The 14,937-nt window shown below is 44.0% G+C and overlaps 1 protein-coding gene across 1 annotated transcript in view; it reads right to left on the reverse strand.

Annotated features, from left to right (window-relative positions):
• Window positions 1-10,839, reverse strand: part of PPP1R14C (protein phosphatase 1 regulatory inhibitor subunit 14C) — a 50,625-nt gene extending 39,786 nt beyond the window's left edge. Inside the window, exon 1 of the mRNA XM_080341720.1 lies at window positions 9,987-10,839. Coding sequence (XP_080197846.1) covers window positions 9,987-10,268 — 282 coding nt within the window. The 5' untranslated portion in view covers window positions 10,269-10,839. The remainder of the gene's footprint in view (window positions 1-9,986) is intronic.
• Window positions 10,840-14,937: the final 4,098 nt, after the last annotated feature.

Consider the following 14,937-nt stretch of genomic DNA (forward strand, 5'->3'; position numbering starts at 1 on the left):
CAGGCAGGGGATTGGCAGTGGATGCATTTTGGCCCTGGTCCACCAGTATCAAAAAAACATCAGCAGGAGTTCTAACACGCTATGAAGTAGACACTCCTCTTCCCCAGGGCCAGAGACACCATTTCGCTCCCCAGGCATGTCCCCAGACTGCCAAAGACAGGGGAGTGCCTGAGGGATCTTTAAAATGAGTTTTCTTTACAGCTTCATATCTAGGAAGTGGGATAATCTGCTGTGGCTATCCTGCTCAGGATGATAAACACTGGGAGATGTGAGCTAAAGACTGTATGGGACCCTCTGCTCAATTCCAGTGATGCTTCTCACTATCAGTTCTCCAAAATGTACTTTGGCACATGGTCCTGCCTCCTTCCACTTGCTACAGCCAAGGCACCACAAACTACTAACCCAGCATAAAACCTAGCAATTTTAACATCAAATGTAGTCGTTACATATTTTAAGGTGAAATCTGATATAAAAGTGAAAAAAAGAACAAATAGTGTTCAGAGGTCTACCGAAAGAAAAGAAAGTGATGAGACTGCTGACGTGTTTTCTTTTACAAAACAAGTCCTGGAAGCTTCCACTGCAGGCAGCCTGAGACAAGGCAGCCATCAGATTATCAAGTGAAGGACTGACCTTGCTTCCTTGTATAAACGCATTCTTTGTTATCAGAATTACTTCAAGACATTAAAGCAAGTCTTCTGTGTAAGCGTTTGGTCTTGATAAACAAATAGCAGCTGGACACCTATAAGCAAGTTGATTAAATCTTTAGCTAAGCAGAGTAATAAACAAGTAGTACACTGACAGCTGATGAGCTGAGATGACTCTGGTTACCAGAGGGCTAGTTCCCACCAGCGTTACTCCCCACATTATTTTCTACAGAGTGCATTCCATTTTCAGTATTATGAGGAGGAATGCAACCATAAACCAAATTTGGGGATTTCTGTTAATTTTCTTAGAAAGAAGACTAAGCAGTTTTGCCTCAGTGCACCTGAAACAAGAATACATAGTTTGATAGTGAGTCTAAAATGGCATGATTACTATCAGCATAACAAAAAAGACCCAATAGTTTATTCCAGAACATCTGGACTTGTTTGACCAAAAAAAAAAATGCTATATGTGCTTCAGGTATTATCTTTTAAAATGTAAAGCAAACAACTGTAAAAGCTCAAAGCATTTTTTTTTGTGTGTTTAAAGTAAATATGTCAGCATATCATATATCAGTCACCTAAAGTAGAACAGATCATTTGTACCACACTAGAGTTAATTCAGAGATCTACTTCAAAAAAGTTATCATTCAAGTGCTAAAATAAGTTAAGATCTTGAGCAGCTAACATCACATACTTTTCCAAGTACTGCTAAATTATTTCCATTAAATACTAGTGGGCAATTTCTCCCAACATCTGCAGACATCTCCTCAAAAGACAGATTTTGTTGTAAGGTTGTAAGTGACCTGCTGCAGAATCACTGTCTTGATACTTCTGCCCCTCTGCTCATCACTTGAGCCCCATGACTCCCAGAGTAAGGACAGTCAGTAAAGTGTATTTACAATCTATTTAAACGTCACCCCAGAGTGAAAGTCTGGGCAAGCTCATCCCAAACAAGCACTGGTCTTTTGTCAATGTCTTTCTGTATTTTATGAAGGGGATCAGAAAAAGCCTAGTGTCTAAAAGGTTTAAAAGGTATATTTAAATCCATGAAATAATGTGGAAAGAAACATCACATAACTGAGTTACTCCATTAAAAAGTGATATCAAATGCAAAGAGCTTATCTGCAAATGAGAAAGCAGACCCTGTGACCTAGCAGATCCTGCCCAATTCTGTGTTCTGGAAAGTAATCCTATTAAGACAGTCTGATAAGAGGGATTTTCATTAGGCATTGATTGTGCCATCATTTGCATTTATGAAGTCCAACACACAGGACTGAAGTATGTGATCCCCTTGTTGGCAGCACACTCAGAGTGGTGAACTCTTCTTGGTCACCATTGGAAGTGTCACCGCTAGACTGGCACCACTGCACAAGCTAGCCATTTACATACTAACCATTAAGCCACTTTAAATCAATGTACTAGTACTCTTGAACTAGCTTGGCTCCACATGCATAACAGTATTACATTGAATTAATTATTAGAATGCTAGGAGCTTATTTAAAGACCCATAATACATGCTATGTTTTTTCTCTAGGCTTAGATCCACTAAATTTGCACCACTGATAAATATCACATGGATTGAAAAGATACAAGATGCCTTCTGGGCCTGTGATCTGTGTGTTCCCTGAAAATAATTTAAGATACCATGTAGAACTGGTTCCTAGAGTAGATATTATGCTCCTTGAGGAGGGTAGGGATGGGAGGTGGGGGAGGTAACAGTTCTGCTATTCAAATGTGGACCTCAGAATTAAATACTTATCACTTCAAAGAAGATTTCATTTGTTTCAGTGTGTACCTGTGCCCAAACAATTCCCAGTTCCAAGAAGATCTTTAACAGGCTAAATTTATTCTACCTTTGAAATACAGTCATACTGGTACTGTATGGACTGCATGCCATTAAGATTTTATCCTTCCCTACTCCAATGTTAATAACTTGTGGAAATTTTTATTTCCATAATTCCATGTGTCACACAGGGGAACAGCAAAAGCAAGTGCCAGTGTTTTACAACAGGCAGCCAAAGTTGCAATGACACAGATGGATGATCGTGTCTAACCTACTCAAATTGTGCTGTCAAGTACAAGTTTCTGGAGTTAGATGGAGGGAAGGGAAATAAAAAGGGGGAAATGAGAACTTAGCTTTCTTATACTGCAGACAAAACAAGGCCACTAGAAGAATGGATTGATGTTGTTGCTGCTGCTTTATCAGCCATAGTGACTAGAGACAAAGTGAACATAATTCAGACTGAATCAGGTTTGAGACAGGATAATGTATTTTTTTCATTGTCATCTCCTGTAGTCCAAGAACTGCTTCACACATATTATGGACAGTAATATGCACTACAAAATTACTTAGGGTTTTTTTTGTTGTTGTATCTGGAGCCAGGAACAGTGCCTTTTAAGTGGGTGGGCATAAGCTAATCTAAAGAGAGAGCTATGAGAATGCAAACAGGAGCTGGGCCAGCCTTTGTAAGGCACCCATCAGAGAATTAGTTTAGTCTCATGACAACACTGAACTATCACACTGCTTGTGAAACAAAGTCTTACTTCAAGCAGAACATCTTTTTATTTAGATACAACACCTATTTAGAAACATCCCACATGCCTTTTAAAAAGAGGCGGATGTGCCATGAAATACATCATTTCCTCATTTAAACAGGGTTATCTTTGTTACAGGCATTTGCTCCATAGCACAGTTTAGACCAGATAATGTAAAGCTATGAGAAAAATGGGAGAGATCCACTCTGTCAGAATACAGAAGTAAAAGGGACTAACAGAGCAGCATCTTCAAAGCACAACACCACCAGCTCTTGGCTCTCTGAGGATAGATCATCCATGTTGTTGTTTAATTTCACTACAAGTACAGACACATGCAAGCCAGACTCAAGTCCAAAAGCAACGTAGATGACTTTGCATGATGAACCTGAGTGGGAGAAAGGGGTAGATTGATGATTGATTATCCTTTCCTCTTCAAGCTGTATGTTCCCTGCATAGCTTACTATTATTTTTTTAATTCACTTTTTTCCGTCTTATGCTATTCTCTCTTACACCCACTCCCCACCCTTGTTACCCTGGGTAATCAAGCACTGACTATGTAAAGCAATTTGCCTAAAGGCAGAAGAGGCTTTGTAGCCACAACGGTTGGAAACTACTTTTTATAAGAAGTACAATTATAAAAATTTAAGTGATGTAAGCAATCAATTATTTCTTTGCCTTGTTACAAAACAACCACACCTACCAGTTCAGCAAAGAGACCAGTTGAATCTTGAACAGAGAAGGGAAGGACAAAAGATTTGCTATGAAATAGCTGATGGAAGATAAAAATTTATGTAGTGAATCTTCTAAACTAGAAGTCAAGAATATTGCAGCTACTTAAGATAAAACAATGAACTGTGACCAGTGCAGAACTGACATCCAGACTATACAAAGCCCAAGCAGTAGAAAAATAATTTTCTTGAACTCCTTTGAGATGTAGTGCAAATTTTGCATGTAAGGAGGAGGAAAGTAGCTGAATAGTGGTACATTTCCTACTAGATTAGGGTCTTCAGAACCTAAGATCAGAGTTTAAGCAGGGCATTGAGAGACAAAAGGCTCTGGTCTCACCTACATCAGGTGCTTGGCACCCTCACAGGTACTTAAGTCAATTCCTTCTCTGAAAGCAGCAGCATTACAAGGGTTGTTTCAAAGCAACATGCATTTTATAGGCCATTTTGTGCTTCCTAATTTTCACACTTGGGTTCAAATGCATTTCTGTGGTTGCTACACGATATAAGAAGCCTTTGCTACGCCAATGTTGCCTCTGTCCTTTGTAGGTCTCTGATTACAGCAGCCCTCCAATTATCACAAGTCTGTTGAGCAGCATCCCTGCCCTCAAGTGAGTGCTCCAACGTTTGTGCCGTACCACATACAGATCTGACATCAGTAATAGTTGTCCAAAAAAACCAAACAACTCAAATATATTTCTAAGCAATCTGATGGACCTTTTAGTACTTCACTCACTCCAATGCATCTAGACTGACATGCTCGACTTCCTACAGAAATCCTTTATTACACTTCCTACTAACTTGCATCCTTTTAAGGAGTGACATTCTCATTCTCAGACTCCTTGCAGTCTTTCCACTTCTGATTCATTTAGAAAGGAGTGCACACAATTACTATTTGTGAGACCTTAGTCCAAGTTAGAGAAAGTCTATTGAAAAAGTCATCGAGTCAGCAGAAGTTGGTTTCTGTAGTGTTTTATTCAGTGGATTTCCTCAAACACCTTGTGAGAAAGGAATAATGAATTTCAAACATTACCTCACCATAGCCTGAGGAATAAGTAGTACCTGATCATACTATCAGGTCCACATCACACACAGCCTTAGCACCATGCTGACCAGACTGTTTTGGAAAGGACAGAACGTTTGGGGTGTGGGGGAAAAGTGTTTGGTCCTGATGTCCATGTACCATTTTATTCAGTGTTCTTCCAAACCCAGAGGAAAACAGATGACTGGTCACTATGGCAACTATCTCACACACAGGATCTGCAGGGTGTGCAGAGCCACTGACCCATGAGAGAGTGGGCTGGAGAAGGTGGTCCATACTGTGCAGAAAGTCACTGCCCCATATAGAAAGAGTCCTGAACAGTAGGGAGAAAAACAGCTGAGTCCATCAAATCACAAGACGTGCCTCTGGGGATGCAAATGCACAGAGGAACCAACACCCTGTACAGCATCGTTATTCAGCATATGCAGCACTGCTCTTGGTAGACCACTAACACGCATCTGTCTGCAACTAGATTCAGTATTGAAAATACATTTTGGAAATACAGTCAAGGTAGCTAATTTGTCCAGATGTCAAGGTTAAATGACTAGAGCCCTTCTTTCAAAAATCCATCCTTTTCAGAATATTTGACAAGACAGACAGCTCACTTTTCCTCCACAACCTTCACTCCACCTTTTACACTTTGTCACTAGCTTTACCACCGGAGCCAAAACATTTGTGCAGCAGGAGAGGGAAGGGCGCACTCTCTCTAGCCTAGACAAGGGCCTGCCTTTTGTCTTCTCCTGTCTAGCATCAACCAGGTCAAATTCAAGTGTGTACAGACTGACAGACTCCCTGGTGCTATATTAGGGACAAGCTCTCACTGTTAGAAAATCCCAGCAGCTTCAGGAAGGAGGCCAAAGAGGGTGTTTTCCAATACTGTGCTCACAGAGCACCCAGGGAAAGGGAGCTCAGTCCATGCAGGACCAAGTTAAATTGCTCCCTTCCATCTCATACCCCACCAATACCATTTGTTTTATAGCCACAGACTGGTCCTGCCAACATGAAAGCCATTCTCCATTTCGGAGCTTCATGCCACTCTTGTCATTGCAGTACCCATAGCAGGATGTAGAAGAGAATCGTACACATGACAATTCTCAGTCTAGCATGGCTTTGTACTCTTAAAGAAAATGCTTGAGGGGCTTTTATGGGCAGCTCTTCCTGCTATATTTTCTTGTACACTGAATTTTTAAATGGAATTCCAGGATGTTTTGCCCTGGAAAAGGGGCAAAGCTTCGACATAATTCCCTGTTACTTCCAGACCAAAATCATATCCTCCAACAAGCACCATAAATGAGCAGATACAGTCTAGTAAAATAGTTGATTATGCAACTAAGCTCAGCAATATCTTGTATTAGAAGGTAAGCCTTATATTCAGTTTTTAGAGTGCAAAAGCTAAGGGCTTATTGGATTTGTAAATGCATGTCTCTACATTAAAAAACACTCAGCAAACCAATCCATAGCACATGCAAAATCTTTCTTCATTGTCTACTAATGCTGTGCAAAATCTGTGTGCCCTCAATACACTCATTCCATCAGCATTGTGCTTCCTATAGCACATGCTATAATTGCAGGTAGATAGGACCCTTGAGCACAGTAATTCACCTATAACATCGAATGGTTTCTGGGGACAAATCCAGTGGCCTTTTTTTCCTTCATATATAAAGTTGTACACGTTTGGAAGGCACAAACAGCATAGATCATACATCTGGAAAACTAGACTGCCACCACTTTCATGCTGAACTACTAGTTGCAAACCATTAGGGAATGAATAGTGATGATGTAAGTTGTTTCATGTAACCCTATTTAGCAATTCTTAACTAATAATGGATTTAGCCCAAAACATGAAGCATCTATGAAGAAATTCTTTTTAGAAACAAGATACCTAATAAAGGTCAACATCAAACTCAGTTCAAGTCTTGCAATTAAGGCACTGCATTTTCAATATACTAATCTGTGACTGCATCCTCAGTTTCACCATTCATAGAAACCAAAACAAACAGGTTATAAAATGGTTTTTTTTTTTTAATGAAGCAGTTCCAGGAGCCAGCAGTTAGACTGACACTCCCCTGAAGCACTTGACCTCAGTACATTAGCCTAACAGGTTTTGGAGGCAAACAAATCCTTCTTAAGAATCTCTGGTCCGACTAACATTTTCTACCTTGGTAACCCTTTACCATTCAGGCTGGTTTTCATCTCTGAAATCTGCATCACATTGAAGTAGCCCCTCTGAAACTGATCTTTGTATCACGGATCTGTGGTCAGCATTAAAAATAGTCTTAAAGAGATTTTTCTAAACAACTTTCCCCTTCAACTCAATTATCCTGCTCGGCATCCCATTTTAAAACTAAAAATGTACTGCTGAAGACAAGATCCACTAGAAAAAGAGCAGATAGGTTTGTGTTCATTTCCCAACCTCATCTCCTAACCTTTGTCACCAAGCCAAGACAAGCTTATAGCTGATTTTACTTGCAAGTACTTGAGAGACTATGAATGCAGGTTCAGCTTTGAATAAAGGGAGTTTTTCTGCAAATGTCCACTTACTGATAAATCTCAGCATAATTTAATAGAAAACATTTGAACGGAAAACAGTGGGCAGGTACTACACATATGCAGTCCCAAAAAGAGACACCCAGGTCTTCTTGCAGATTTTCAGTACACCACACTGCAAGCGCCCTCTACTTATTTCTGCTCTTCCCAGGAACAGAGTGCACAGCTCCTTAGAAACAGAGCTCCTAAGCAGAATAGCAATGAAACACTGACACCACTTAGCTCTTCCAGCAATTCTGTGGCTATTTTTGACACCTCAAAATATTTCAGGTTGTTTCAGAGCTTAAGTGTCATCACATGAAGTTATGGTAGATTTTCCATGGAAGTTAAAAGTGAACGATTCCCAACCCCCCCAACCTGCCTTCAGACAGGCTTATTAACTGTCTGCATAGGTGATTAAGTCTCAGGCCAAGAGCTCCATCTCTAAGCCTAAAAGTAATTCAAGCAAAGCATCTTGCATTGAATTGCTATTGTCTTTAATCGCTATACTCATCATGCACCTTAAACTTTATTCTGACAATATTCTAATTGCTTAACCTTTTCACTACTGTCATCTCTGCTGACACTAGAAAGAGTTCACGCATAACAGCAAAGAATGGAAAACCTAGACATTTTGTCCTCAATCTCCAAAGCTAAAGCCATTTTCATCTGTGAAACCATTTTTCCCCCCAAATGCCAAGTCCTCAAAAAAGTTATTTTTATCCCCATCTTAATGTAGAGCCCTCCTTCTAATGCACATCCCTTCTATTCCAGTCAGAGTCAGCAAACACAATAAGAAAAAAAACCAAAAAATTTTTTTCCTCCAGCAAGCCACTTATTTGAAGACCGTGAAGAGCAGCAGGAATTTCCCCTGGACCTTGGTTTTGCCTCATCTATCACATCCTTACATACAGAACAACTACACCTGTATGTCAAAAGCACGTGGTCCAAACAGGCTTGGTGTTTCTGAACAAGGAGAACCAAACCAGCAGCAACAGATCCAGTAGGCCAGCGACTAACTACATTATCAGCTCATGCTGACACAAAATCATCATTTTATGCAAACAATTTTAAGTACCTCTGACCTTGGAGTAATCCTTGCAGCCCACAAATCATGAGGCTGGAGAGGCAAGTCACACCAAGAAGAGTAACAACTGTTTATTCTTAACCCTAGTTTCCATTTGTATCTTTCCTTCCTTTAGTTCATGGATGTGAATTGTTAAGTTTAACTTGTCACATGCACATTTTTAATGAGGGCAAGTCCTTTTGACAAATTTGCTGATAAACTGGTTTTGAGATGAAAGGAGGTTTCTTTCAACACTTGTATTAAGTACATGCCAGATATTCAGGCCTGGTTTTGTAGGCCCTCACATCCACACCTCAGGCACTGCCAAGCTTTTGCCTTCCTAGCTCCAGAATACCTGGGAGCCCTGGGGTGAGATGTTGGCTCGAGGGATGCTAACTGCAAAATTCACATGTGGCTTCAACAAATCCCACTTCAGAAGCCTCTAATAAAAGCAAACTAGACAGCTGATGGAAAAAGTATGTGCGAATCTCAGTTTAGACCTAACATTTTGATCTTTTGTAACAGTAAATACTCGAGGTGGCAGGGAGCTAGGAACCCCTGGAGACTAGCAGGTCTACATTTCTAATGAAGCTTTGACAAAACAAAGTACTGGTACTTCCTTTATTTACAACATTATCATCTCTATATGGAAGATAAGTCACTATACCTCTGAATAATCTTGAAAAATCCTCCAGTTCACCTGTCCTCTACAGTAGAAAATTCATTCTGGCAACACTCTTTGCCTAGAGTAACTGAAAAACAGGTTTGATATCTACAAATCAGATACAACCTCTCCAGTATTTTCAATCCTCGTCCTAATGATCTTCTAACTGCTCATTGAAATTTCCTGGCGAGTATCTGCCACGCTCCTGGAGGCCAGAGTAATACAAAACCACGGTCTAGCGGCGACCGTACTCGCACCAGAGTCCTTTCTCCACAACAGCCGCCTCCGCACAGCCCCCTCCTCCTCCTCGCCCCCGCACACTGCCGCACCGCACAGGCAGCTCGAGTCTAATGGGGACCAACAGCCTCCAGTCCGGAGAAGGCGCCTCCGTGCCCCAGGGGGCCACAGGGACAGCGGCTCCCGGCCAAGCACCGTCCCGGGGCTCACAGCCGCGGTACTCCCGCGCCGCCCGGCACACCTGGACCTGCCGCAGCAGCCGGGGCCCCCCGGGAGAAGAGAGGCCGCTATGTGCCCGTTCGTGCGGTAGCCGCCACCGTCCCCAAAGGGCGGTCCCCTCCCTCGCCTCGGAGGAGATGGGGCTGGGGACACCTTCCTCCCCTCCTCGCGGAACACGGGCGGCGGTGGACCGGGAATGTCATTTGGAGGTGGCGGTGACAGCTCTCCCTTGCCTGCCGCCGAAACGCGACTCGGGGAGGGAGAAGGACACCGGGGGCGAGGGGACTGCAGCGGCCGCGCCGGGGACCCCGCCACCCCGGACCCGCACCTCGCAGCCGTAGAGCTGCCCCAGCTGCTCCACGATCCACTCCTCCAGCACCAGCCGCTTCCGCAGCTCCTTCCGATCGTATTTCACCGTCACTTTCCCCTGCTGGTGGCGACGCTGCTGGACCTGCACCACCGCCGCCGACACCGAGTCCTCCCGGGAGGCGCCGCCGGAGGAGCCGCCGCTCCCGCCGCCGCCGCGGGGGCTCTGGAAGAAAACGCGGTTCCCGCCGCCGCCGCCGCCCGCTGCTGCCGCCGCCTCACTGCCCCCGGTCGCCACCGACATGCTCCGCTCCGCCGCGGCTCCCGCCGAGCCGAAAGGCGCCCGCCCGCCGCTACCGCCGGGCCGCAGCAGCCGCTGCTTGCACGTCTGCCTCACTCCCCCGCACCTGCCGTTTAAAGCCGCTCATGGCACAGCGGCGCAGCCGGCCCCGCCGCCGGGAGGGCCGGGCCCAAACCGGCGGGGGGCGGAGGCAGCCGAGGGGCGGCTCGGCACGGCTCAGCACGCCCCAGCACGCCCCGCCCCTCCCGCCGCCGCCCCGGCCCCGCAGCGGCGCGGAGCCGAGCAGGGAGCAGCCCGAGGGGGCCGCGGTGCTGGCGGCGGAACCTCCGGCCCGGCCCGGTGCCAGCAGGGCGCGGGAGGCCGCTCCTCGCTGCCAGCGGAGCCAGAGCGGCATGTGCCCGCGGCAGGGCGCTCCCCGGAGGCTCCCCGGGGACTTCGGCTGCCGAGTGGTTTATGGCTTTTTTTTTTTTTAAGGAAATGCAGTATTGCCCCGTCATGCACACGATGTGTATAAATGTTGTATATCTGCAGCATTAAAATGCTGAATGCGATCGTTTTCTTCTTCTCCGGGGCAGGGAAGAATGATTTCAGGGTAGTGGACCGAAACAGAAAGCAAATATTTCGAGAGATCAGCAGTTAGTGTAACAATTAGCCATTTGGAGATGGCTGCCTTTCTAAAAGGCACCGGGTAGCATTGGTGTTCTCAGCAGCTTGGTGTCTCGGGAGGGACAGAGTGAAATCACCAATGGTCCATCATGCACCACAATCTGCCTGCCGATGACTGCAAGTAAGCAGCCAACGTAATGCAGGTGCTGATTAGGGGCCCCAGACCATTTCCACTAGCAAAGACGTTTGCCTGTGACAAGGGGCAGAAACCAACCTCCTGCACATGCAGACCTGGGACTAGAAGTTCCCAGTGTCCCAAAGCCTAGGTACCGCTGTGGGGACTGTCCCCTGCATATACTGACCTGCATCTTAGATAAGCAAGGGGCAGAGAGGAAGGAGACATGGATTGCTGGCTGTGATTACCTGGGCATATCTGCTTCAGTCAAACCCTTGCTGCTGTTCAGCATGCCCCTGTGGTTGTGGTAGCATTTCAGCCTCTTCTCTCTGCATTTGACACACCACTGACCAAGAAGCTAGCACGAGGCATTTGAGCTTCATCAAGCTATTTAGGTAAAACTCAGCTCGCGCTGCTGAAGGGATCATAGGCTAATATGATCAAGAGATAAAATGTTATTATTGGTCTTAAATGCTACGATAGCTTTTAGATTTTCATCTAAAAAGCGACAGTTCTTCAAAGCAAAGCGGATGGAGTTGAGCTCCTTATCTGTGCATAGGGACCACTTGATTTTCAGAGATACTGAGCAGCTGCAACTAGGCATCACTGCAGATCACTCTTGAAGTGCCTGGACTGCAGGCAGAGCTTGAGAGAAAGTCACATCCCACAATACTGCTGGGCAGTCTTCTCTGCCATTACCCAAGAACATCTTGACTTCCAGCTGCAGCTGGGTAGTGTTGCCTGCCTGGCTTTTATAAATCTGGGCTTGGGTAAGTACAGTAGGAAAACACCATCATCAACAACTTGTTCTTAGAGAAACCAAAACGATGCAGAGGAGTTTTTGAAAGAGGGCAGCAGCTGTCTTTTAAACTTTTGTGTTTGGAGTGGCCTATAATTTGGGTCTTCAGCTCTGCATATCATGTTGGAATTCTGGTGCTGACGTTCTCAGCCACAAAATTTGAAACTTTCCCATTTAGAGCAGAAACATTTTAATCTTTATAGACTGTTTTTGGTTGCTGAGAAAAAAAAAATGCGAAAGAGGGTAAATATTGCACAAGAGGCTTCTTAAAGCCATACTAAGCATCATACTTGCTCTCCTAGAGGATATAAAGCAGCAATTCCCAAACTGTCACCATAATAGGATATTTTCTGGAGCCAAAAGAACACTGAGGTGTTCCACACAGGACCTAAGCAGGCTGTAAATACTGACATTTTTGTTCCCTGCTGTAGGAAATAGCAAGTGTACAGAGAGCTAAAACATTGTCATTGTCTCTGAGTGTGAGAAACCAGAAAGTCTCAGCTGAAGGATTTTCTCAGTGCTATTATTAATAGGATATTATAATCACTGCAGACATTTAAAACCTGGCACCCGCTATTCAAACAGCACTTCCGCAACACTCTTAAAGTAGAAAATGAGGTTCTGGTGATTAAAAAGCATGTCCTCAGAGGTTATCATTTCAAAGTTACAATTCTAACATAATGCATAGTGGTTGGTAAATGTGGGTGGATGAGAGACTGGTAGAACTGCCAGCATTGTCATACGGCACTTTTATGTGCCATTGGTTTCTCATTCAGTTTTTAGAGCCAGTGCATTCCTCAGGAAGCCAGGGCAAAAACTGCTGCCAAGAATCTTTCCTGCAACAATGTTGCTTCATTTGAAAGAAAGATGTAGTTGTTTAAGAGTCAGAGTTGAACAAAAACGTTTAGATCCGCTAACATCCTGGGAATGAGCAATGCAACCCTGTGTGGGCACAATCTCTGCTTTACTCCTGAGTGGCTGGAGATGCATGAGAGCATTTCTTGGGGTGAGAAGTTGCCTTGAAAATACTTCACAACAGAACCATCAATGGTTACACCCATAACAAATACAAGAGTTAATGTGGCAGAGAAACAATCTTTCCCAACCCCTCAGCCCCAGCTTCAGACCAAATTTCAGGAATGAATTCGAACTCTAAGAGACCAGGCTTCATAGGTGCAGGTCTTCCAGCAGCAACTTCCAGTGCTGTATTTCATCTAAAGCTAATGGCTGATCAATAAAACCAGAGGGAAGATAGAATACACTTCCACTCACATACTGTGTTTTCTCAGCGTGATGGTGCCTGGGTCTGTCTCTCACAAGAACATTGTATCCAGTGGCAGGATAAATAAAGAACAGACAACATGAACTAGGAAACACCAAAGGCAGAGGAATAGTTGCATCACTTGCACTTCCCAATGTTTCTTTCCCAAACAGTGGTGTGGGAATCTCTTGTGAATGTAAGCAACATGAAACTATATCCACTTCCCATGCATGCACAGCATGGTCCTAACCCATTTTCCAGTCAAAGACAATATTAAAGAGTATCTGGACTAGCTTTTCAGGAGTCTTATATAGTGACCCTTGGAGGTTCAAGGCCCTAAGCGTTAATTGCCTGCTCACCTTTAGTAACCCTGTTTGACAGCAGGTGTATTTTCTTCCTGAACAATTGACACTTCCGCCTATGCTGGCCACAAATGTCAGTGTTGACTCATTTCTGTGGTTAAAAGGTTCTTCTCTAGGCAAGCTTACGATTTAGGAAACAAAGTTTAGGCTTGTTATCCTCAGTGATAGTCTAAATCCCCATTTCTCTATACTGCCAGATACCACACTGGCCAAAACTAAAACCGCTTTCTTATGCTGCTCACCATAGGTTTTCCCTCACCGAGGCTGCTCAAAGGAAGGACCCCTGCAGCTTGCCTCTTCTCCATGGCTTTCCACTGTCTTGTTGTAGCTTCTCCTAGACATTTCCATGCTCTTTTCTGAACAGCTTCGAAAATAAGAAGTTGCTGGACTCTGAAACAAACCAGTATGTGTAAGGAAATTTCATTCAGCTTAGTACCTGTTATTTCCCTGTGACATTTGCTCTTTTAAGGGATTCACATATATGTGATTTTGGTGGTTTCTACTTTACATGATGATGTGCTCAGGAGGAAATTAGAGTTGAGTGGAAGACTGGAGATTTTCAGCAACATGGAATTGTTTAAAACTGCAAAGTACACACCAGCTGGTGATTTTCTTTCCCTATTGAAATGCACATTAGCCTTTACATGTTCTCAGAATCATAGGACTTATTTCATACTTGTATTTCTTGGCTTGCTAACAAAATACTTGAGTTAGGAGTTGCTAGGGAATTTCAAGCATGTGTAATGACAGATTCCATTATTTTTCAATGCTGGACAGTCTTTGTCTACCGGCTACCCCATCATCTAAGAGCTCTGTGTGGCATCTTGGTGAGCTGCGAGACTTCGCTCCAGGCACATTAGAGAAATTCAGTGTTGCGGGGCTTCTCTTTTGCATGATTGTTGGAAACTTCTGTCAACCAGCCAGTCTGTCTTGTGTCTGGTGACTGAATCTGAGGAGTGTGATGACACTGTACTGAGTTTTGTAATGTTATTTCTGTGCAAGAAAAGTGTTTCATCAATGAGGCACCTTGACACCCCACTCAGAGAAGCTTTCACCCCCGTGGTGTGGTTACCAGGGTCACGCTTGTGCATTGTCTTGTCTGGATCAGTGTTGCCATCGTCCCCACCAATAAGCAAAAGTGGTTCATAAACCACTGCAAAACTCAGCTTTGCTTTCATCACAGCAGTAGCCCCTATGTGTCAGACAGTGTAGTAGTGCCACTTTTGTGTCTTCTATTTGAATTTACCTTGGGGCTATGAGCTGTTAATGGGCTTTGTGTCTCTAAGTGATTTTCTGCCTGGCATGTCCTAATTAGTGCCCCTCCCTCTGATTGGCAACTTCCTTGTCTCCCAAGACATATTATGATTTTGTTTTCATTTTCAATCAGTTTTCATCTGTTTGTAATATTGATGTTCCATACTCCAAGGATGATGTGTTTGTGCTGATCTATCATTCTCAGCACCACTAAC

This window comes from Nesoenas mayeri (genome assembly GCF_963082525.1).
Source record: "Nesoenas mayeri genome assembly, chromosome: 3".
NCBI lineage: Eukaryota > Metazoa > Chordata > Aves > Columbiformes > Columbidae > Nesoenas > Nesoenas mayeri.